General features: G+C 39.3%; 1 protein-coding gene across 1 annotated transcript; it reads right to left on the reverse strand.

Moving 5' to 3' along the window:
* Window positions 1-21,982: 21,982 nt before the first annotated feature.
* On the reverse strand, window positions 21,983-23,138 carry LOC126713772 (protein CLAVATA 3). Its single transcript, XM_050413636.1, has 3 exons — window positions 22,690-23,138; window positions 22,482-22,552; window positions 21,983-22,372 (listed from the first exon to the last, which is right to left on the reverse strand). Exons 1-3 carry the CDS (start codon window positions 22,775-22,777, stop codon window positions 22,196-22,198), a joined length of 336 nt encoding a protein of 111 aa, XP_050269593.1. The 5' UTR covers window positions 22,778-23,138; the 3' UTR covers window positions 21,983-22,195.
* Between the last annotated feature and the right edge of the window lie 705 nt (window positions 23,139-23,843).

Below are 23,843 nucleotides of genomic sequence, written 5' to 3' on the forward strand. Positions count from 1 at the left end.
GCTTTGCTCACGGGAATGTGAGCTTTTATGAGGCTGCTTTCTCCTATGGATTAAGGTTTCCTGTTCACCCTTTCATACACCACCTTCTGTCCAATCTTAATATTGCTCCTGGGCAACTTCTTCCTAATGCCTGGAGGACAGTCCTCAGTTGTATGGCCATATGGTTCATGGTTCATGACGGGGAGATGATCACCCTAAATGAATTTCTGTTTTTATATAAGTTGAAACCTTCTACCTACTACGGGTACTTTGAACTCTCTCCTTGGGATAAGCAAACCAAGGTAGTCCTTGAATTTCCTACTTCTTTTCATGATTGGAAATCACGTTACTTTTTTATGTCTGGAGAATTTGAGATGTTGAGAAACGACCTTTGGGGTGAGGTCCCAAGGTTATTGCAAAGATGGGAAATACCCACTATTGGTGCGCACTTTTTCTCTTCTTGTTTCTGTTTTATTTTCGTTTTGCTCATTTCTTATTTTCTAACCTTCTTTCTTATTTGCTTTGCAACTGTTAAACGACCTGAGTTGAAGGAGCGATACCAAGGACGTGTTGAAGCTACTTTGGAGTTTGCTCTTACTCTTTCGTCTGAGGACTTTAAGGGTCTTGTAGGTGCTCGTCGGTTATACGAATGCTGTCTTGGACCTGAACCTTCCTAATTAGTGCTGGAAAAAATTCCTCTCGAAGAAAGAAGTATGCTCGCTTTTTTTTTTTTTTAACTTTTGAATGATGAGCAATTTTCCTTATACTGACGATTACGCACTTCTTATGACGAGAAAATCTCTTTATAATGACGAGCGTCCGTCTTTTGCAGAGATGGCAACTGGGCAAAGTAAGGAAAAGTACACTCGTCTAAGAAGCATGAAGAGTGAGCCTCTATCTTCGTTGGCCCCTAATGCAAAGAGGCAAAAATTTGGCGAAGGAAAGTTTAAAGGGCCTACCCCTCTAGCCTTGTTCCAGGCTCCTATTTCCCAAACTCTTTCTCCGAAGGTAGTGGCTGCACTTCCTTCATCGGTCATCGCTCCTCCCGTCACTCATTCCAAAGGGAAAGGCAAGGTTGGGAAAAGTGTTTGGGAGGACCCAGCTACCACCGTTGGCCGAGCCCACAACATCATCACTGGTGAGGAGCTAAGGGGCCTTTCTGCTGTACCTTCTCACAAGCTTGTTAGTCATCATATTCACAAATTGGTATAGGTATGTTATTTGTTTTTTCCTTTAGCACTTCTTTGGATTTCATTCTACAAAGATGTGAGATTTGGCTATGTCTTTGTCTTCTAGGTCCTTGGTGAGTCCCTTCGACTGACAGCTGACTACCTGAGTGTTGAGGAGAAAGTGGTCATCGCTCAATCTAAGGCCGAGTCTGCTGAGGTTGAAAGTTCTCGTCTGAGAAAGGACTTAGTGGAAGCTATGGTCTAGGCCTTGAAATCCAAGGAGAAGGCGAATGAGCTCAAAAAGGCTTTAAAGGTTGAGAAGAAGCTCGTTGCTCAAAAGGATGATGAACTCCAAGCTGCTCTCCTCCAGACTGCTGAGGCAAGAGACGAGGTGATTGCTCAATTCCAAGAGTCCGATCATTTCTCCGACCTTCTTTTCTCCCAGTATTTCAAGGGCTTTGAACTTCTCCGTAGATGGATGTTGAAGCACCAGGGTGAAGCCATTGACCTCTCAGCTTTGGATTTTGAAGTCGTGGACACAGAAATGATTGCTGATGAAGCCTAGGAGGAGAAGAGCCGAGTTGCTGAAGAATTTGCTTCTGTTCTTACTGAAATTGAAACTGAAGTTGAAGTTAAGAAAACTGTTGTTGGGGAGGACGTTGCTGCTGCTGTCAGAGGAGGTGATGCTACTGATGAGGGTGTTGATGGACAAACCATCACTGCATCTACAGATCATCCCTCAGGGCAAGCTTAGTTCTTTTTATTTCCATTATTTCAAAGTTATAAACAATGGGTGCCTCCTATTTTGAGGCTTTTATTTCCAAACAATGATTGCCTTCATGTTTTGAGGCCTTAAAAAAATTAAAAAAAAAAAACAATGGTCGCCTCTTTGTTTGAGGCTTTTACATTTCATGCTTTGTTTGCCATCATGCTTTTCGCTTTAACGCTTTTGCTATCATGCTTTATGCTTTAAAGCTTGCTGTTTGAACCTTGGTGTCATTCCCTTAGGAATTTTACAACTTTGAGGTTTGTCATGAGATCAATAGAGTTTGTAACATTGTCATGCTACAAATAAGCTATCAGAGCTTTATAGAGATAACATAAGCTAACCGTCTTTAAACTCATCGATAGAGTTGGAATAATGTATATTTGAGCTTTAAGCTCGCCAATAAAAGACATAGTTCAAGCTTGTTCATGAAGTTTAGCTTACCAATTGAGTTTGTACCATCAATTGTGGTGAAAACATGTTGTTGAAGCTTTGTAAAGGTGTTACAAGCTGGCTATGTGGACTTATGCTCGTCAGTGAAGTTTGCAGTTTTGAGATGACGTAAACTGACTACTGACGAGTTGATAGTAGAGTTCGTATCACTGCGTAGGTTTAAACTGGCTACTAAAGATTTGCTCTTTCATAATGGGGTTTGTACCTCAAAGCTGATCTTGGCAATAGAGTTTGTATCATAAATTGCCAACTTGAATTGATACCCATCAGCGGAATCTTCTTTGATGTAGATTGACCACTTGAGCTTAAGCTCTTCAGTAGAATCGATAACTACTGACGAGTTGACAATAGAGTTCTTATCATTGCGTAGGTTTAAATTGGCTACTGAAGATTTGCTCTTTCATAATGGGTTTTATACCTCAGAGTTGATCTTGGCAATAGAGTTTGTATCATAGATTGCCAACTTGAATTGATACTCATCAGCGAAATCTGCTTTAATGTAGATTGACCGCTTGAGCTTATGCTCTTCAGTAGAATCGGTATCATTGGTCTGATGCAGATTGACTACCTGAGCTTATGCTTATCTGTGGAATCTTAACCGACGACTTGATGTAGATTGACTACTTGAGCTTTGATGATGCAAAAAAAAATCAACAGTTGAACTCCTCGTCGTAACAGATGGACGATGCTGTGAATGGGATCGTCTCTGTAGGTGAAAAATCCTACAATATGGACTGAGGGGAAGAGTAACACGCTGATGTGGCGCCAACCAAACCGCCTCTGATGCTTAAGTTAGTAAAGGAGAAAAATTCTAGAGTGAAAAATTAGTTGAGAGTGATTTCATAGAGTATTTGTGTGTGCCTTTAACCTCTGTTGTCTTCTCTTTTATAGTTATGTGCCTCATTAATGGGCAATGATGTGCTGCATTTATGCTCAATGGCTAGTGTTTTACAAAATCTTTGTCTGGAGATCACAGCTCATTATGTGACCATTGCTCCATTTGTTACATTTCATCATCATTGTGCATAATAAATGCATAACGTCTTCTCTGGGTGAATGACAATCTGCATATAATGACAACCACAAACTTCTAGTTCATCAACTACCCCCTTTGTTTGTTTTCTCGTCTTTTAGACGAGATGAGAATAAATTCGTCTGACACTTCGTATTCCATGTACTACGCATTTATGATGACTTGATGTCTGAGTGGTTGGGCACCACGTTTACGGCTAGGATGTACTTGACGTGTGAACATGTCTCGGCTTTCCCGCTTGAGTTTTGGCCGCTTGTTTTGCATTTTTCCCTCCTCTTTCGTTTCTTCTATATTTTTCCTTATTCAGTTTTCTATTCTAGAGTTTGTCTCTCCTCCGAGTTTCCTTTCTCTGTTCTGCGTTTCCTAGTAAGTCCTTTGCGCTTCTTCTTCTTTTCTGATTCTTCCATGGTAGATTATTCTATTGTTAGAGCAGATTGTCCTTTGATAGCTTTCTTTTTTACTCATTTAGGTAGTTTACTTGAGTCCGTAGAGGGGGAGCGTCTTGAGAGGGTCAGTTCCTTCGTAGGGAAGGACTGTCCGTATACTTTTGTCCTTTCTTCTTTGTTTCCTTTAGTCTCCCATTCTGTTGAGGTAGCTAGGTTGTTGAGGATGTCTGAGGTAAGGTCTAGTGACCTGGAGACGAGGTTATCCTCGTCTGATGAACGTGTAGTCTCGAAGGCCACTTCTGTTTCCACCCCTTATAAAGCCTGGAACATCTTGAGTTCCCTTATGGGAAAAGACGAGCAGCGAATCAAGGATAGGTTCCAGTTCCCTGACTCTATAAAAGTTAGGATCTTGAGTGACAAAGAGGCTTGTTACTCTTATGCCAATGAGGTTTGTTTTTACGAGGCCGATTTTGCCAGTGGCCTTCGTTTCCCTGTTCATCCCTTCATTAGGGAACTATTTTCTTATTTGCATCTCACTCTAGCACAGCTAGTGCCTAACTCTTGGCGGATCCTTGTTTCTTGCATGGTGGTGTGGATGTCCGCCAATGATGGTGATGTCATTAGGAGGGACGAGTTTCTCCATTTTTATCGTTTGAGGAAATCTAAGGACCCCGGCTATTATAAGTTTAAGTTGTAGGATATGGCTTCTAGGTTAATCCTTGATTACCCATCGTCTCTCCGAAACTGGAAGCCAAATTTCCTTTTTATCTCTGGAAGTGATTGGGAGTTCGTCCCTAGTGAGGACCTAGATGAAGCCCTCAAGTTTTTTCTAGTTGGGGAGTTCCTGTGTCTGGTGTGTCTTTCTCGTCTTTTCAATTGTTTTTCCCCCTTTTTTTATGAGTGACAATGATAGATGGCTTACTGGTACTCTTGTTTTGCAGTTCCCAGCGTCCTCGTCTGAAGAAGAGGTACCAGTGTCACGCTGAGAAAGCAAAGAAGTATCTTGAGTCCGTCAAAGATTTTGACGAGCTTGTTTCTCCTCAGTCCTTGTATTTACACTTTTTGGGTCCGGAACCGTCTACAAAGGTTTGGAAGAATTTGGAAGTTATGAGAAAAAGTACATGTTTTTGCCTTTTTCTTTCTTTTCTTTTTCCTTTTTTTTTTTAACTTTTTGCCTTGTCCTTTCAGGAATGACGACTAGATTTAGCAAGCAGAAATTAGCTAAGGCCCAAAAGAAGAAGGCCAAGGGTGGCACCATCAGTGGTCTTTTATCCAAGAAGAAGATTGGTGACGTTTTTAAGAAAGACCCTGCGTCAACAATTCCTCCTTCTCACTCACCTGCTAAGCACCTTGCCTCTCCTACTTCGTCACTGGAGATGATTGCCTCTAGTGGAGAGGAGATTAGGAAGAAGAAAAAGGCTAGTGGTAAATCTTTCCTTCCTACCTTCTGGGATGATGCTAACACAGCAGCTTTAAAGGCTTATGAGGCACTTTTGTGGATGATCTGAGCCCTCTGATGGAGAAGTCATCCAGTGAGGTGATGTCGTCTCACATCCAAAAGCTTGTGCAAGTATGTGTCATTGGTCATCTCTGCTTCTTCTTTTTCCTTTGCTTTACTTCTGTTGGGAGAAAATTTCTTTGTAGGCTTTGGGGGAGTCCCTATTCGTCTCCGAGAAGCTCTTGGATTTAGAAAAGAAAGTGGCCACGTCTAAGCCTTTGGTCAAATCTTTATCTGCTGAGAATGAGATGCTTACGAACAAGGTTGCTATTTTCCCTGCCAAAGTTGAGAATGACAAGGAGCCCATGGCAACCTTGGATAAAAGCCTACAAGTGGAGAGGACTTCTGCAAGCTAAAGGACAAGCAAATTGGTAACCTAGAGCTGAAGCTACAGAATGTTAGGGCCACGACGGTACAAGATTTTAAAGACTCTGATGAGTATTCTGATGAATTGTGCAAGTACTACATGGAGGGCTTTGATCTTCTCGTGAAGTCGATGGCAAAGCACCATCCTAGCTTGGACCTTTCTGGCTTAGCCGTGGACGACATCAAGAAATAGCTCATGTGCTCTAAGGCTATAGCGAAGAACGTGACGGAGGAAGCCACAGACGTTGCTGAAAGAATAAAGGAGGCCACTATTATAACCCTTGCAGACCCTGTCCCTGATAAGCAATAATCTTTATTTTTTCTTTTCAGTTTTTTTTTTTTTTTTTAATTTCTTTGCAAGGCAAGAACAATATTTCTCTTTGGGCCCGTTGTTTTGGGCAACTAAACAATTCCTTTGGACCCATTGTTTTGGGCAACTAAATAATTCCTTTGACGATTATAGATAGGTTTATAGATTTCCTACTTTTAGCTGCAGTAAACAACTCTTTTATGCTTAGACAACCCTTTATGATGATGTTAGTTGTGTTAAGACAATGTTTTAGCTTGCATTTGAGCAGCTTTTTCGTACTTAGCTTGTATATGAATAGCTTTTTACCTTAGGTTGTGTTGGAATGATTTTTTATTGAGTCATATTCGAATGACGGTCTTAGTTGTGTTTGAACAGCTTGGTACTTTTTAGCTATGTTTAAATAGCTTTTTATTGAGATATGTTTGAATGACAATCTTAGTTTTGTTTGAACAACTTAGTATTTTTTAGCGGTGTTTAAATAGCTTTTTCTTAAGTCATGTTTAAATAAAAATCTTAGTTGTGTTTGAACAACTTAGAATTTTTTAGCTGTGTTTCAATAGTTTTTTCTCAAGTCATGTTTGAATGACTATCTTAGTTGTGTTTGAACAACATAGTATTTTTTAGCTGTGTTTGAACAGCTTTTCTTGAGTCATGTTTGAATGACGATCTTAGTTGTGTTTGAACAACTTAGTATTTTTTAGCTGTGTTTAAACAACTTTTTTATTGAGTCATGTTTGAATATTTTGTTTGAACAACTTAGTATTTTTTAGCTATGTTTGAATAGCTTTTTCTTAAGTCATGTTTAAATGACGATCTTAGTTGTGTTTGAACAACTTAGAATTTTTTTGCTGTGTTTCGACAGCTTTTTCTCAAGTCATGTTTGAATGACGATCTTAGTTGTGTTTGAACAACATAGTATTTTTTAGCTGTGTTTGAATAGCTTTTTCTTGAGTCATGTTTGAATGACGATGTTGCGCCTTACTCGTGACTTAGAGTCGTGGTATTGGAGCGTCTTTTAGGTTAACCATTTTTTGTTACGATTATATTGATTGTGTTTAAACAACTCTGATTTAATCGACTTTGGTAGTTGTGTATCAACAACTTCGATGGCTATGATGCCGTTGGCTGTGCGTGAATAGCTTTTGGTTTGAAATTTTAATGACAGAGGTCCTTGAGACGTCTCCCAAGGACGACTCCTAAACGTTGCACACATTTTGATAGTGATTTATCATGGATAATCATTGATAAATACGTATTGCACATGACAGTTCATGGATAATCATTAATGAATACGCATGGATAATGATTTCATGTATTATTGATCTTATGAATGACTGATCTTATGAATGATGAAAGTGACGATTGCCATACATACTGATATGAAGATTAGGCAACTTGAAATGTAAAGCATTCCTTACTGGTAGTATTTCTTCAAGTGTTCTATGTTCCATGGTCGAGATAGTTCCTAGCCATCTAGAGACTTCGGATAGTAGGAGCCTTCTCTAGAATGACGGATTACCTTGGGGCTTTCCTAGGCTGGTCCCAATTTTCCTTGGGATGGGTCCTTTGTTGCCTATGACACCTTCCTAAGGACGAGGTCTCCTATGTTGAACCTTCTCACCTTAACCTTTCTGTTATAGTATCTGGCTATTGCTTCCTTGTGCTTGGCCATTCGCTTCATAGCTTCTTCTTTGACTTCGTCAATTAGGTCCATATTGCTGTTAAGCTCCTGCTGATTCTTCTGGTCTTCATATGTTTTGACTAAGTAGCTCTTCAGTCCTACTTCCACCAGTATGATGGCCTCAGTGCCAAATGTCAATCTAAATGGTGTTTCTCCTGTTGGAACTCTTGTGGTCGTCTTAAATGCCCAAAGGACATTTTATAGTTCTTTAGGCCATGCCCCCTTTGCCCTCTCAAGCCTAGCTCTGAAAATTTTGAACAAGCTTCTATTCGTCACTTCTATCTAGCCATTGGCCTAAGGGTGTCTTGGAGAAGAATAGTGACTCTTGACTCTATTGTCTGATATTATGACATGTGGGACTCCAAACCTGCAAATGATGTTTTTCCACACAAAACTTGTGACTTTAGCCTTTGTTATCGTCGTCACTGGCTCTGCTTCTACCCATTTTGTGAAGTAATCAATTGCAACTATTAGAAATCTAAGTTGCTTCTTTCTTAGAGGGAATGGACCCATAATATCAATTCCCAATTAGGCGAAGGGCCATGGTGAGGAGATGGGTGTCATCATCTCTCCTGGTCTCGTCTGGACATTTACGAAGCGTTGACACTTGTCGCACGCTCTAACGATGTTGTATGCGTCTTTCTGTAGGGTTGGCTAGTAATATCCTACTTCAAGCGCTTTTCCTACTAAGGATCTTGCCCTAGCATGGTTTCCACAGGTTCACTCATGTATCTCGCAGAGTACATAATCTGCTTCTTCTGAACTAACGCATCTTAGATATGAGAGCGAATATCCTCGTCTATACAACACGTCGTCAATAATGACGAAGCGAGCTGCTTTGATCTGTATCTTCCTTGCTTTTGTTTCATCTTCAGGGAGCCATCCTTCTTTCAAGTAACGGACGATGGGAGCCATCCACTCATCTTATTCTTTTATCGTTAGGACTTGTTCACCTTCTGTACTTGGCTACCCCCTTCTCTCTACACATAGTTCGGAGGTCACATTGTAATCGTCTAACAAGGCCAATCTTGCTAGAAAATCAGCTTTTGCATTTTTGGCTCGAGGGATTTGCACAAAGTTTAAACTGTCAAAGTGCTGTGAGAATCATTGGACAATTTTTTACTTCTGCATCCTTTCTTCTTTGGCTTCATAATCTCCCTTCACTTATCCTATTATTAACTAAGAATCAGCTTGGGTGATGAGACTCTTTGCTCTTAAAGCTTTTGCTAGACTTAGCCCTGTCAACAATACCTTATACTCTGCCTCGTTGTTTGTTGCTGGGAACTACAATCTGACTGCATATTTCAATGTTTCTCCTTCTGGAGGTATAAGAACTACTCCTACTCCTCCCGCTTTCTTCATGGTTGACCCATCTATTTGGACCGTCCATATTTCCATGGGGGATTCTTCTTTCTTACAGGGGTAAGTGAATTTTGCAATGAAGTCTGCCAGTACCTGGGCTTTTATTGTTGCTCGAGGTTGATATTCGATGTCAATTTGGCCCAATTCAATTGCCCATTGAATGAGTTGTCCCGTTGCGTTTATCTTGTTCATCGTCTTTCTTATGGGCTAGTCTGTCATGACGACAATAGGGTGTGCTTAGAAGTAAGGACGGAGTTTTTTAGAGGCGACCAATAATGCGAAAGCTATCTTTTCCATCCTTAGGTAACTTACTTCTGCTCCTAGAAATGCCTGGCTGGTATAATAAACTGGCTTCTAGATGTTCCCTTCTTCTCTAATCAATGCCGAACTTACTGCAGTGTTGGATACTACTAGAGGTACAGCTTTTCTCCCATCACCAAGGGGCTTAGTAGAGGTGGCTTCATCAGGTACTCTTTTAACTTGGCAAGGGCTTCCTCGTATTTGTCAATCCACTGAAAAGCTCTTTTCAATACCTTGAAGAATGACATGCACTTGTCTGTTGCCCTAGAGACGAATATCTTTAAGGCTGCAACCTTTCCCATCAAGCTCTGCACCCCCTTTACTATCTTTGGTGATTTGACCTCAATTATTGCTTTTACTTTATCTGGATTTGCTTCTATACCTCGTTGGGACACCATGAATCCCAAGAATTTTCCTGAAGTAACAGCAAAAATGCATTTTGCAAGGTTTAACTTCATATTGTACTTGCTTAATGTGCGGAAGGTCTCTTTTAAATCGTCCAAGTGGTTGGCTTCATCCTTGCTTTTCACCAACATATCATCCACGTACACCTCCACATTCCTCCTAATCTGGTGAGAGAAAATACGATTCACCAATCTTTGGTAGGTGACTCTTGCGTTCTTCAGTCCAAAGGGCATGACCTTATAGCATAATAACCCTTGGCTAGTGACGAACAAGGTCTTCTCCTAATCGACTTCATTCATAAGAATCTGGTTGCATCCAGAGAATGCATCCATGAAACTCAAGAGCTTGTGTCCAACAGTTGAATCTACTAGCTGGTCAATCCTTAATAAGGGGAAGTTGTCTTTTGGGTAGGCCTTATTCAGGTCTGTGAAATCGACTCACATTCTCCACTTACCGTTGCTCTTCTTTACCATGACCATGTTTGCTAGCCAATCTGGACAAAAGACTTCCTTGATGAAATCAGCTTCCAGTAGCTTCTCTACTTCTTCAATTACAACTTTGTTGCATTTTGGTGCAAATATTCTTTGCTTCTACTGTACAGGTTTGCATTCTGGGTTAACGTTGAGATGATGTTGTATGATCTTCCTATTAATCCCGAGCATATCCTTATGTTTCCAAGCAAAAATATCTTGGTTTGACCTTAAGAAGGAGATCATTTTCTCTTTCTCAGAAGTTGGGAGTGTTGTTTCGATTTTCAATACCTTCATTGAATCTCTTGGGGAAGTTATCTTTTGGGCAGACTTTATTCAGGTCTATGAAATCAACACACATTCTCCACTTATCGTTGCTCTTCTTTACCTTGACCACGTTTTCTCGCCAATCTGGATAGAAGAATTCCCTGATCAAATCAGCTTTCAGCAGCTTATCTACTTCTTCAGTTACAGTTTTGTTGCGTTCTGATGCAAATATTCTCCGCTTCTACTGTACAGGTTTGCATTCTAGGTTGACGTTGAGACGATGTTGTATGATCTTCCTATCAATCCCGGGCATATGCTCGTGTTTCCAGGCGAAAACATCTTAGTTTGCCCTTAAGAAGGAGATCATTTTCTCTTTCTCAAAAGTTGGGAGTGTTGTTCCGATCTTCAATACCTTCGTCGAATCTCCTGGGGAAGCTGTCTTTTGGGCAGGCCTTATTTAAGTCTGTGAAAACGACACACAGTTCTGATCATTGATTACCCATATGTGGTTCTCTCCCGATGCTAGGGCAACTTGATAGCACTCACTTGCTAGAACTTGGTCTCCTCTGATTTCTCCTACTCCATGAGCTATTGGAAACTTTTCCTTCAAGTGATATGTTGAAGTCACTACTTTTAGTCTATTGAGTGCAGGTTTTCCCAAGATGATGTTGTATGTTGAAGGGCAATCAACTATGAGGTAATCAATTTCCTTGTTGACCTGTGCTGGGTAAGTTCCTGCGATCACAATTAGAGTGACGATGCCCCTAAGGACGATTCTATCCCCTGTGAAGCTTACTAGAGGCGAGGTGAATGGCCTGGTCCTTTTCTTATCCAGCTTCATTTGCTGAGCTTCCGTTGTCAATGAGCACCCTGTGGATGTTGAATTCTTCCACTCTAAGCATGATTACTAGTGGACCGTCATGCAGTTACTTGATGCCACGACCGTCTCTTTTTGAGAAGACAATATCAAGCTCGTCATTCTTTGGCATCTTCATTGGAGGGAGCCGTGAATGGACGCTGTTTATTTCCCTTCTCTATGCCTTTTTCAAGGACTTCAATGTTCCACCTACTGTTAGTCCTCCCGAGATCGTCTTTATTTCTCCTACAGGGGGTTTGGTATCCCCTATCTCCGGAGTTCTGTCCTGGTCGTCCCTTCGTTGGTACCTGTGTGGTTCCATCTTTCTAATGTACTTCTACAACTTCCCTTGCCGAATTAAAGTTTCCACCTAGTCTTTCAAATGTTTGCACTCATCATTACGATGCCCGTGGTCCTAGTGGAATCTATAGTACTTGCTCTTGTCTCTTCTTTCTAATGGAGTGCTAATTGGCTTGGGCCATTGTAGGAAAGGATCATCTCTTATCTACATAAGGACCTGCTCAATTGGCATTATTAGAGGAGTGAAGTTGGTGAACTTGGGTTTCCTGTCTGGAAGCTCCTTCTTTTTCCCTGTGGCCTGCCCAACACTTCGTGTTTCCTTCTTCTTATCGCGATTGCTGCTTGTTCCTTCGTCTCTCTTCCTATTTCCCTTCATTTTCCTTTGCGAGCACCGCATCTTCTACATTCATGTACTTCTGAGCCTTACGGAGCAACTCCGCAACTGTTTTTGGTGGACTTTTAGTGATTGAGAAGAAGAAATCCCTTGGCAACAACCCTACTTGGAAGGTGGTTAAGATGACTTGATCTTCAGCTTCAACTACTTGCAGCAGTTCCTTATTGAATCGAGTGACGTACTATCTTAGTGATTCTCTTTCTGCTTGTTGAATGTTAAGAAGATGGCTAGTTGGTTTTTTATGTCTTTACCCCTCAATGAAATGACAAACAAAACTCTTGCTGAGTTGTTCATAGTTTGCAACAGTTCCTGAAGGTATTTTGCTAAACCATACTCTGGCCGCTCCTTTTAGTATGATTGGAAATGCCCTACACATCACTTCGTCTGGGGTCATCTGCAACAGCATCAGCATCTTGAACGATTCGATGTGATCCAAGGGATCCTTGGAACCGTCATATGACTCTAATTGTGGGAGACGAAATTTTGGTGGGAGGGGACAATTTAGCACTTCATTGGTGAATGGTGAGTCCGTCCTTCAAATCATCCCATCTAGATTCTCTCTACCTTTGTCCTTCATGGCGCTTTTTAGTTCGTTCACCTCCTTTCTCATGTTGCGGAACTCATTCTCCACCCTAGTGGAATCTTCTCCTAAAGTTTTGTCTAGCCTATTGGCTTGAGAGTTTGATTCTTCTTCGTTTTGGTTTTCACCTGTCCACCAACGTTCTGTTTTTTGAAACTCCATTGTTTTATACAGTTCTTTATTCTGGCAAGTCAGCTCATCCACGTTGGCCAAAAGGGCTTGGATTTGTAGTTGTTGCACAGCATCTGGCTAAGGTCCAGTTTCTACTTCCATCTCGTACTTCGAGGAACTCTTTTGTCACTGAGAAAGATGGCTTGAATGATTAGCGTCCCCACAAACGGCGCCAAACTGATGATGCAAAAATCAATAGTTGAGCTCCTCATTGTAGTGAATGGATGATGCTGTGAATGGGGTCGTCTCTGTAGGTGAGAATCCTGCAAAATGGACTGAGGGGAAGAGTAACACGCTGGTGTGGCATCAGCCAAACCACCTCCAATGCTTAAGTTAGTAAGGAGAAAGATTCTAGAGTGAAAAATGAGTTGAAAGTGATTTCATAGAGTATTTGTGTGTACCTTTAACTTCTGTTATCTTCTCTTTTATAGTTATATGCCTCATTAATGGGCAATGATGTGCTGCATTTATGCTCAATGATTAGTGCGTTACAAAATCTTTGTTTAGAGATCACAACTCATTCTATGACCGTTGCTCCGTCCATTACGTTTCGTCATCAATGTGCATAATAAATGCGTAACGTCTTCTCTGGGTGAATGACAATCTACGTATAATGACGACCACAAATTTCTGGTTCATCAAGCTTTATGCTCATCTGTAGAGTCTGTATCATGGACTTACTTCTGAAGCTTTGTGCCTGATAGTGGAGCTTTGATTAACGTCCTTGGAGCTTATATTACTTTTGAACAATCACGCATTTGAATAGCTTGGAAGCTCTTTTATTTCATTCACCTTAATAAAGGGATTGTAAGGGAAATAACTTGACTGAAAAGAAATGCTCCAAAGAAATGCTTTAATAAAATTTATGCTTACCTGATGTTTTGACATCTTTTGTTGATATCAAGCCACTCCTCATTTCTGACTTCAAGTAGGTAGTGGTAGGCAATTCAGTTGTAACTTTAGTTGTTGAAAGCCTTATCATACTCAAAAGAAATTCTCATAGCCCCCTCAAGTCGAGCTTTAATGATCTTTAATAAAGTTCGATTTGTGACTTCTGTCTAGCCGTTTACTTAGGGGTTCCCAGGTGATTATGGTGTCGAACTGACGACCATTATCTGAGACAATCACTCCTGGGATTCCTAACCAGCAAACAATAATCTTCCTTGATTTGGAAAGGTTTGTAGTCCTTCCATGCTTAAGGTCGTCTGTATTTCCAAGTGCACTCCTTGCTGGTCTGTGACATTACTGGATTAGGCCAGCCTAGCCAGTTTTGTCAACTTCGAAATTGCTTTCCCTTAGGATCTATTCAATCCTGATATCGTCAAAGTAGTCAACCAATTGTTAAGGTAGTCTTAAATTCTTTTGTATTTCCTTTTTCGCCTTCGTTATTCGTTGGTCGTCTGTCCAATCGACGAGCTTGGAGTCGGTTTTCAGTTTGAAGTCCTTGGGCCCCAGGGCTTTGACTATCCTCAAGCTGGTGGGGACGACCTCATACTTTGCTTCATTGTTGTTGGCTTGGAATTTTGGTTGTATTCCATGTTTGAGGATATTCTTCTCTGGTGAGATGATGACTACACCTGATCCTACCAGGGCCTGTAATAGTTGAGCTATCTGCATAGGCTATCCAGTATTCTGTCTTAAAGTCTGGTTCTGGAAGCGTGAATTCAACAGTGAAGTCTGCCAAAGCTTGGGCTTTGATTGCTATCTTCGGCTTGTGCTCAACGCTGAATTGACTGAGCTCGATCATCCATTTAACCATGCACCCTGCTGCATCGGGCCTGGTCTGTCATTACAATGACAGCATGAGTCTAAAAATATGGACGAAGCTTGCTCGAAGTGACGAGCAAAGCAAATGCCAAATTCTCCATCCTTGGGTACTTCATCTCATCCTCTTGAAAAGCTTGACTTGTGCAGTAAATCGATTGTTGGATCTTGTTTTCTTCATGAATCAAGGCTGAAGCGACTGCCATCTGGGATACAGCCAGATACAAGAACAGATCTTCTTGTATTGACAGGCTCAAGAGGGGAGGCTTTGCTAAGTGCTCCTTGAGGCTGCTTCGCACTTGTCCATTCTACTTGAGGATTTTAAAGAAAGGCAGGCACTTATCTGTAGCTTTAGAGACAATCTGTTCAAGGCCACAATTCGTCCTGTCAGTCTTTGTACCTCTTTTGCTGTTCTTTGGTGAAGCCATGTCCAGTATAGCCTTTACCTTCTTTAGGTTTGCTTTAATCCTTTCTTGAGGCCAAATATACACCTGACTGGGTTTAGCTTCATTTGATACCTCTTTAAAGTGTTTAAGGCCTTCTGGAGGTCGTCCAGATGGGAATTTACCTCTCGGCTTTTTGCGAGCATGTTGTCCATATAAACTTCTACGTTTCTGCCTATCTGCTTGCTGGACATGTGATTTACTAGCCTCTGGCATGTTGTTCTTGCATTCTTCAGACTGAAGGGCATGACTTTGTAGCAATGCAGACCTTGGCTGGTTACTAACAGGGTCTTCTCTTGGTCTTCCTCACTCATAAGTATCTGATTGTAATTGCTTAGGTTTTTGAAATTGATACACATCCTCCATTTTCCATAGAATTTTTTTTTTTTACCGCGATGATGTTTTGCAAGTCATTCTAGATAGTAGATTTCGCAAATGAGATCTGCCATGAGGAGCTTGTCTACTTCCTCCATTACTGCTTTGTTTCGCTCTGGGCGAATATTCATCGTTTTTGCTGAGCGGACCTCTTGGTTCGGCAGACATTCAAGTGGTGTCTAATTACTCGTTTGTCAATACCGTGCATGTCTTCATAGCTTCTGGCAAAGACGTCTAAGTTTCTCTTCAAGAAGTTTATGATTTCTTCTTTCAACAGAGACTGGAGCTTTCCCTCGATCTTTCTGACCTTTGATGAGTCACCTTCAACCAGTTCTAGATGGAAGGTCTCCTTCGCAGGCTTATATTCTTTGTCGGTCGTCTCTGATTCTTCTCCTATCATCTAAGGATGGTTTTCTTTGGATGCCAACATAGCATTATAACGTTCTTTGGTCAGTGGCTGACCTCCACTAATTTCTCCAGTCCCATTGGGAGTTGGGAACTTCACATTAAGGCAATAGGTGGAGGTTGCTGCTTTTAGACGATTAAGAGTTGATTGTCCCAGAGTGATATTGTAAATGGAAGGATAGCTGACCACCAAGAAATCTACTTGTTTTGTTCCTTGTGTTGGATAACTGCCTGCCATAATGGATATGGAGATGACACCCTTTAGGATAGACTCGACCTCTACTGAAGCTTTCTAGAGGAGACTCAAATGGCTGGAGTCATTTTGGGTCTAGCTTCATCTGTTAGTAGGTCGTCATACACATGATGTCAGCGGAGCTTTCATTATCCACCAATACCCTTTTTGTATTGAATCCCTCAATGGCTATCATGATGACAAGAGGATCGCTATGCTAATCCCTCTTGCATCTCGTTCAGAGAAGGTGACGTTATCTGTATAACGACACTTCATCACTGGCTAAGTCACGTGGACGTAGTTAGCTTGCCTCTGATAAGCCTTCTTCAGGGTCGTGGATGAACCTCCGGTGTGGTCCTCCAGTAATCATCTAAATTCCCCTACCGTTGGTTTTGGATGATCCCGTTCTTCCTTCTAGTCATCATTGGACACGCCGTCTTTCATTGGTCTGGGCTGATATTCCTTTTTTATGAACTCCTCTCTAGATGAGTTCCTCAATTTACCCCTTTAGTTCACGACATTCGTCAGTGGAATGACCATTACCTTCGTGGAATCGGTAGTATTTCCAAAAAATTTTGCCCTTTGGCCTTAAGCTTAAGGGCTTTGGCCACTTCAGGGTTGGATCGTCTTTGATTTGTATGAGAATCTTATCAATAGGCATTAGTAAAGGAGTCAAGTTCAATCTCTTCTTTACAGTCTTTGGACTAGCCTTGCTAGCTCGACTGTCTAAAGGATTGAATTTATGGTCCTTCTTTCTATTCTGCAAATCAATCTCCTCGTCCTTCTTTCATTTGCCTGTTAAGCTCTTAGCGGCCAAGACATCTTCCTCATTCACATACTTCTGGGTTTTGAACAACAGATCTGTCATTGGCATTGGTGTAGTTTTTCCTAGAGATAAAATGTGATCTAGGTTGACCAACCCTGCCTGAAAGGTCGTCATTATAACTTGTTCATTGCCCTTGTCAATTTCTAACACCGCTTCGTTAAAACACCTCGCATACTCCCTTAAGGTTTCTCCTTCTTGCTGTTTTATGGTCAGCAAGTATGCAGTGAGCCTTTTATGCCGCTAGCCTCCAATGAAGTGACAAACAAAGGAGTCGCTTAACTACTCAAAGTTATCAATTGAGGCCGTTGGTAACTTGCTGAACCATTCTCTAGCAACCCCCTTGAGGGTGGCTGGGAAGGATCTGCATTTCACCTCGTCTGGTGTTTGCTGAAGGTCTAGGATTGTTTTGAATGCACTAACGTGATCAAGAGGATCTTTCGTGCCGTCATAAACCTCCAATTGTGGAAGTTTAAACTTGAGGGGAAGAGGGCGCTCGAGTACCTTGGCAATGAAAGGTGAGTTTGTGGCACTTTTGATCTCATCCAACTCTTTTCTCATAGCTTTCAACATCTGATCCTTATCGGGCATGGTCTGCCTGGTTTGTTCAGAGATGGCTTTGCTGCTGCTTAGGGTGTGGTCTTCGTCATTGTTCCGATCATGTCGCACCAGAGAAGCGTTGCTATTCTTAGGATGTCCTCAGTTCGCTTTGTTGCTGCTTGGGCTGTGGCCTTCGTCATTGTTCCAATCATGTCGCACCGGAGAAGCGTTGCTATTCTTAGGATGTCCTCGGTTCTCGAGACATCCTTGCTATTTGAATTTTGTGTTTTGCTTCATCAACTCTTGGCCATCGAATGTTCGAGCTCGGATTTGCTCAACCATGACAGTTGAATCCGTAGGAGGTGATGAAGTGAAAGTGTCCATGTGTCTTGAGAAACTTTGTCGATAGAGATACGATGACTTGCCAGAAAGAATTGCAACTCAATCATTTCCCACAGATGACGCCAAACTAAAGAAGCAGAAAATTGCCACTTGTCAGTATGCTCCTCGTCAGTGGTATGGACGACCGTCAGTACCTGTTTCAAAGAAACAATGTAAGAGGGCACTTAGGGTCCCAGGGGAGCCTCCGATGCTTAAGTCAGTTTATCTCCTTGAAAAACAGAATAAAGTAAGAGATAGTCTGAGTATAGTGCATAAGTGTATGCATTCATCCTTGCTCACTTGTTGTTGTTTGCCTTATATAGCATGTCTGTGAATAAATGCTCGGGGCACTTATTGTGCCAAACTTTGGAGGCTTTGAATAGCCTGTTGAATGCCATTATATCCTTGTTTAAAGTCTTGTAACGGTTTTACAATGGTCAGCTTAGCTGTCTGAGGCTGTTTGTTGAAGCCCGTAACGTCTAGACCTTGTTAAGGAAATTAGAACCAGATCATTAATGTGTGTAATAGTTACTAACAACCCATCTTACTGACGGTCTGCAATCTCACAGTCGACCAAATTAATTGAAGGTCTACTGATTAAATGTGGCTCTTCACAAGTTAAAACTAAGTTTGGTTGATCTATACAAGTTAAATCGAGTTTAACCAAGCTTTGGTTGAAAATTAAACCATCTTATTAATAAATATTAACAAGCATGAAATTCTCTTTCAATTTCACTGTTTACTAGCAAGAATCAAACTTAAATTGAGATATCACGAAAATATGAAATTAGCCATTTTGTGGTTCTTTTATGGAAAAGCTACTTAATTTTCTTTGAAAAAAATGTTAGAGATATTAATAAAAATGTGTTATAATTTTCTTAGAAAAAGAGCCCATATGCCATATGTTCTATAATTTTAATAAACAAGTATGCACGTGACATTCTTTCAGAATCTAGCCAATTTCTTTTAACTATTTAATTCCAAGTTTTATTTATGGGCAAGGTTATACTATTAAAACTTCATTTTTATAATCTATATTTTAATTGATAGATAGAATTCTACTCTAACATAATCTAAGTGTATATGTGTTTGAAACTTCTTTGTAGAGACTTAATCACTTTGCATAAGTGAGAATTTGTCAAGTCTCATTGAAGTCACGTGGCAATTCAAGATCTTGCTACAAGCCATGATCATGTTATGTCACATGTAGGCATATATAAATGCATGTGTCAAAGTCTCTTTTCTTGTGGGAGGACCATTGAGTAAAGATACCAAACTTGTGTAAAATTATTGTCTATTTATAATTAAAAGTTCAATATATATTCCTTCGTGGGCAAGGAATATCTCTTTTTGGTGAATAAAGAATACTTTTCATAGTGGATAAGAAATAAACTTACATTTCACCAAAAAAAAAAAAAACAAAAAACAAAAACAAAAACAAAAAAAACAAACAAACAAACATAATCAATTTAAATTAAAAATTTGAGACAATTTCAAACCGTACGAGCACCACCTTTAACCTTCATGTGTATTCAGGTACTTGGACAGTTGCATGTTTTGTTCTTCTCCATAATTAGCCGTTTGGATTTTTTTTTAATTTTGAAAAATTATAGGATCACAACTAATTTCATACCTACTTGCATCAAAATATGATGTAGTTCACTGTAAGTGATAAAAAAAATAAAATAAAATAAAAAAGTTGTGCATTTATGTAAAATTGACAAGCAGCCAGTTACAATCTACAACATAGGATAGTTTAAAAAAAATAGGTGTTGATTTTATTGAGGTCCTAAAATACTTTTTTTATTATTTAAGATTGACTTCTCATACCCTTCTCTAATTTTAGTAGCTTGAAGTCTTGAATAACTCAAATCCGACTCTAATCACAGTTCATCCCAACTAACCTCACTTTTTCAGATTGAGATTGCACATAATGCAATAGCTTTCAATGGCTGAGATTGAGAGTTGAAAAATAATCTTTCAATCCCAACAATTGAATAAATAAAGTGAAAAAAAAAAAAAAGGTAAAAATTGAAAGTGGTAAAAAAAAAAAAAAAATGTGAGTAGGAATGGGTAATTGCAGGGGTGGAACTAAGTGTAAGCTTGTGAGGGCCATGGCCCCCCAAATTTTATTTTTATTTTTAAATTATATAGTATATATACTTACTAAAATTTTGAAGGGTTTGGCCAACAAAACTTAAGAATTAGCCCCCCTAAAAAATATTCAATGACCTTTTTTATTGTAAAATTTTGGATCATTCGTGATTTAAAGAATTCATTGATTCCATTGTAATTAAACTGTCTATTTACATTGTCAAAAAATTTTAAACTTACAAATTTTCAAAATTTTCACTATAAAGTAATATATAGATACAATTTGATAATTTTGTATCTAAGGTAAGATTTTAAAAAAACTTATGTGGCACACATTTAAATGATAAATGAAAACTCTTGTCTTAAGAATTTTATTTGTGAAAGACGTTATGGTGAATAATAATTTCTAAATAACTCTTAATTGGTATAAACCTTTTAGTTAATAAACATCTTGAAGTTATAAGTTTTAAACTCCTTGATGAAAGGAGGTTATAGAACAACTATTTATGGTTGTGCACTGTAGCAAGAAGATAAAAAATAATAATAATATTTTATTAACTTCTCTCTTTTCTCTCATTAAACAAATATTTTCTCTTTTCTTTCTTTCTTTCTCTCTCTCTATGGCTTCTCTTCTTTCTTCTTTTTTCCTCCTCATTTTTTTTTTCTCTCTAGCCGTCTAGTGCCTCCCTCATCTCCCTCATCCCTCAACTTTGTTGGAGCTTGATTTCTGGGTTTTCGCCGACCCAGCTACTGGGTTTCTACCAATCTTCATCTTCATCTGTGCTGGGTTTCCGTCGATCTTCATCTTCATCTATGCTGGGTTTTTGCATATCCAGCTCGTCGACCCACGTCGTGTTTGTGCTGTGTTTGTAATTTGTGATTTTCGATTTTATTTGTGATTAGTGATTTTGTTTGTAATTAGTGATTTTGTTTGGTCTAGGTTGAGGAAAAAGATTGAGGATTTGGGTTGGTGGTTTTTTTTTTTTTTTTTTTTTTGCTGTGGATGTTTTTATTATTATTTTAATGAGTTATTTGTATTATTTTAATCAAATAGCTAAAAATATATATCCATTGATGTTGGGTGTAAAGATGTAAAATAGATAAAGTGATTTTTATAAGTATCAAATAACTATATTTTTAACTCCACTACTGTGAATGCTCTCACTTACCCGGATAATTGCATCGGAAAGGTATAATCCTAATCTCACTTTTCCTATTACCATTTTTCCCCCCCTTTTTCGGGATACCCTTAATCTTTCAGTTTTCAAGGTTTGAGATGAGCCGAATTTATGTTTCACTTATGTCTGGCACTAGCGTCATCACTGTCACATTCAGGGATTTGGAAGCTTGAGGTTAATTACTTCGTTATTGCAGATCGAACACTACAATGGCACCCACAGATGTCACAGTTTATTGATTATAATCCATTCCAGAAACGGTCTGTAAGCATAAATGGTCAATTTTTGCTGTCCCAGCCGAAAACAATCACATCCATCTCTCAGTGACGCTACCAGTATAATTAATTGCTTTTTTATTAAACTTTTAACGTTCAGGACCTTGAGGTTAACCAGTACTTTTTGCTAAGTTTAATTACTATTTAAAAATAGGCTAATAATGATTTCACATTGTTTAACAGTACTGTAAGTTATTTCATTTCATGTTTAAAACATGAACACTAATAACCTCAATATTTTTCAAAAGGATTGTGTTAGTGTTACTGTGTGCCCTAAGAGTAACAGTTAAGGTAGAGTTTTCAAATGCCATTGTTACACCTGAAAAAATTTCAAGACAATAAAGCTATTTTAAGTAAGAAAGTCTAACTTTTTATAAACTTCGGCTAATTTTATTGCTTCATAATGTGGGTTGAATTTATTTTATGCACCTTAACAATTGCCCCAAGAATGTTAGTTAATATACTCTTTTTAAAATAGGATAGCGTTAATTATACATACCAACTGCTTGCATTTTTCACCTATATAAACCGACATGTGTGCAACAAGTTTTACTATTTAAAAAATGTCAGCATTTTATACATTGTGTAAAAGAGTGTGTTTGCATGGTTGAATTTGAAGTAATAGTAGTCCTTCAAAATAAGAGGCCACACAGACAGTTTTAGTTTGCTTGAGGATCCTAATACCCAACAACATGTGTTACACCCAAACAAGATGTATACGCAACAAAAAGCCCAATCAAAACCACAAGATATACTAGCAGAAACCATATATGGAGAGAGATAGCTTTGTGTTCTTCGATGACAGTTAGACTAGACAAGGAAAACCTATTTCTAATTCATAGCAAATTAACAAGTACAATCAAAATGTGCTCTCCATTGAAAGCTCTGGCTCGCTAATTAACTAAGTACTTCAACGAGCTTTGTTATACATGTAACATTTCAAGGACTATTTCTAGGCATTTTGGGACTGCCCCCGTTATGGTGTAATGGGTCTGGACCAGAGGGAGTATTCCTTAACTCCGAACCCACATAGTTCCCACCATTCATACTGGTTGCAGCTGAAACTTGCAGGCCAAGCTTCACAGTCTTTTTCTTCTCCTCCAAACCAGCAAGCATCTGTACAAAGTAACGGAGTATATGAGCAAAGAAAACTAGAAGATATATATACCCCATTCAAGGCTTTCCAATGCCTTCAAAGCATTTTTATATGTGTGTTAAAACAGACCTTTCTGTTGTGAGTAGTCATCAAGGAAACAGATGCCTTGGAGTAAAAGCACACATAACCAGTATTGCAATCTGCCAAAAACAGAAATATTGATTACTAACCAGGTACTATAAAGTTAAACAACACCAATCTCATTATTGAGTACTTTTGCTCCTTTTAGTCCGTTATTAAAACAGTTAAAAAGTGTTAAAGAGAGAAAGAGATGGACCAGTAGAAGCAGTTTCCTCCATGAGCACAAGGAGACACAAAACCAGAAGGAGAAGTACACATGATATAAACATGGATCTTGACGCCATCTTAGGGTTTTGCAGCTGAACCTAGAATGAGCTCTAAAAGTATATTAAGTACTGTATTTTTTTTTTTGGGAATACTAGTAGCTAATGCAGTTTTAAGAGGAAGAGTTGCAGCCAATTTATAGGAGGAGTTGAAATTGAAATCTCCACATGCAAATGATTGCTCATGCAGCCATTTGGGAGAGAAATGATTGACATTTTGTGGGGTGATAATTATATATACGACGTATCCAAACCCAACCCAATGATCCCCAACTCAGCAGTATCTAACCAAATACTATTAATTAATAAAACCCTCTGGATGACAGTGCCATCTTCAAGCTAGCTAGCTAGCAGTACTGACATCCTTTACAGCCACAGCCACAGCCACATCTCTCTCTCTCTCTCTCTCTCTCTCTCTGCAAGTGCCAAAAAACCCTCTCACCTCAACTCACCTGAGACTCGTTGATCTAGAAACTGACGTCAATTTTTTTGATATAACAACCACGTCAAATACCAATAATAGTAGTACGATGATTCCCAACCAAAACAAACAAAAAAAATAATAGTAGTAGTACGTGGACAATTATATGTTTAATTTATGCTATATTTAGTATCTTGGTGTTAATTTGTAATTAGTTACAAAATTTAAACGGAACCACACTGGCTGCTACTTGATAGAAAAGTGGATTTAAATACACCAATGGCAAATAACTGCTAAATATATTGTGGATTTGGATGTGTTTTTAGAGTTTTTCATACATTGTGCGCCTTTTGAGCTACAACATCAGCGAGTTCTTATATATATATATATATATTTATATATGCTGCATACCTAGCTATATATATCTAGCTGATATTTTTTATTATCTTCTGCTAGAGTTGCGAAAATGCCTTGCTCGTAGCTTCAGAGAGATTCAATTGTAAAGGCCTTTAATTAACACTTGCAATGCATTGCTCTCTCAGGATGAGGTATGATCTATGAGGTGGAGCACAAGGCATAGCTAGGCATAGCTGGGGATGGTGAATGATGATGGTATACACTTAATAATAATACGGCGTAATCGAGGATAAGATTTTGCATTATGAC

Source organism: Quercus robur, chromosome 1 (genome assembly GCF_932294415.1).
Source record: "Quercus robur chromosome 1, dhQueRobu3.1, whole genome shotgun sequence".
NCBI lineage: Eukaryota > Viridiplantae > Streptophyta > Magnoliopsida > Fagales > Fagaceae > Quercus > Quercus robur.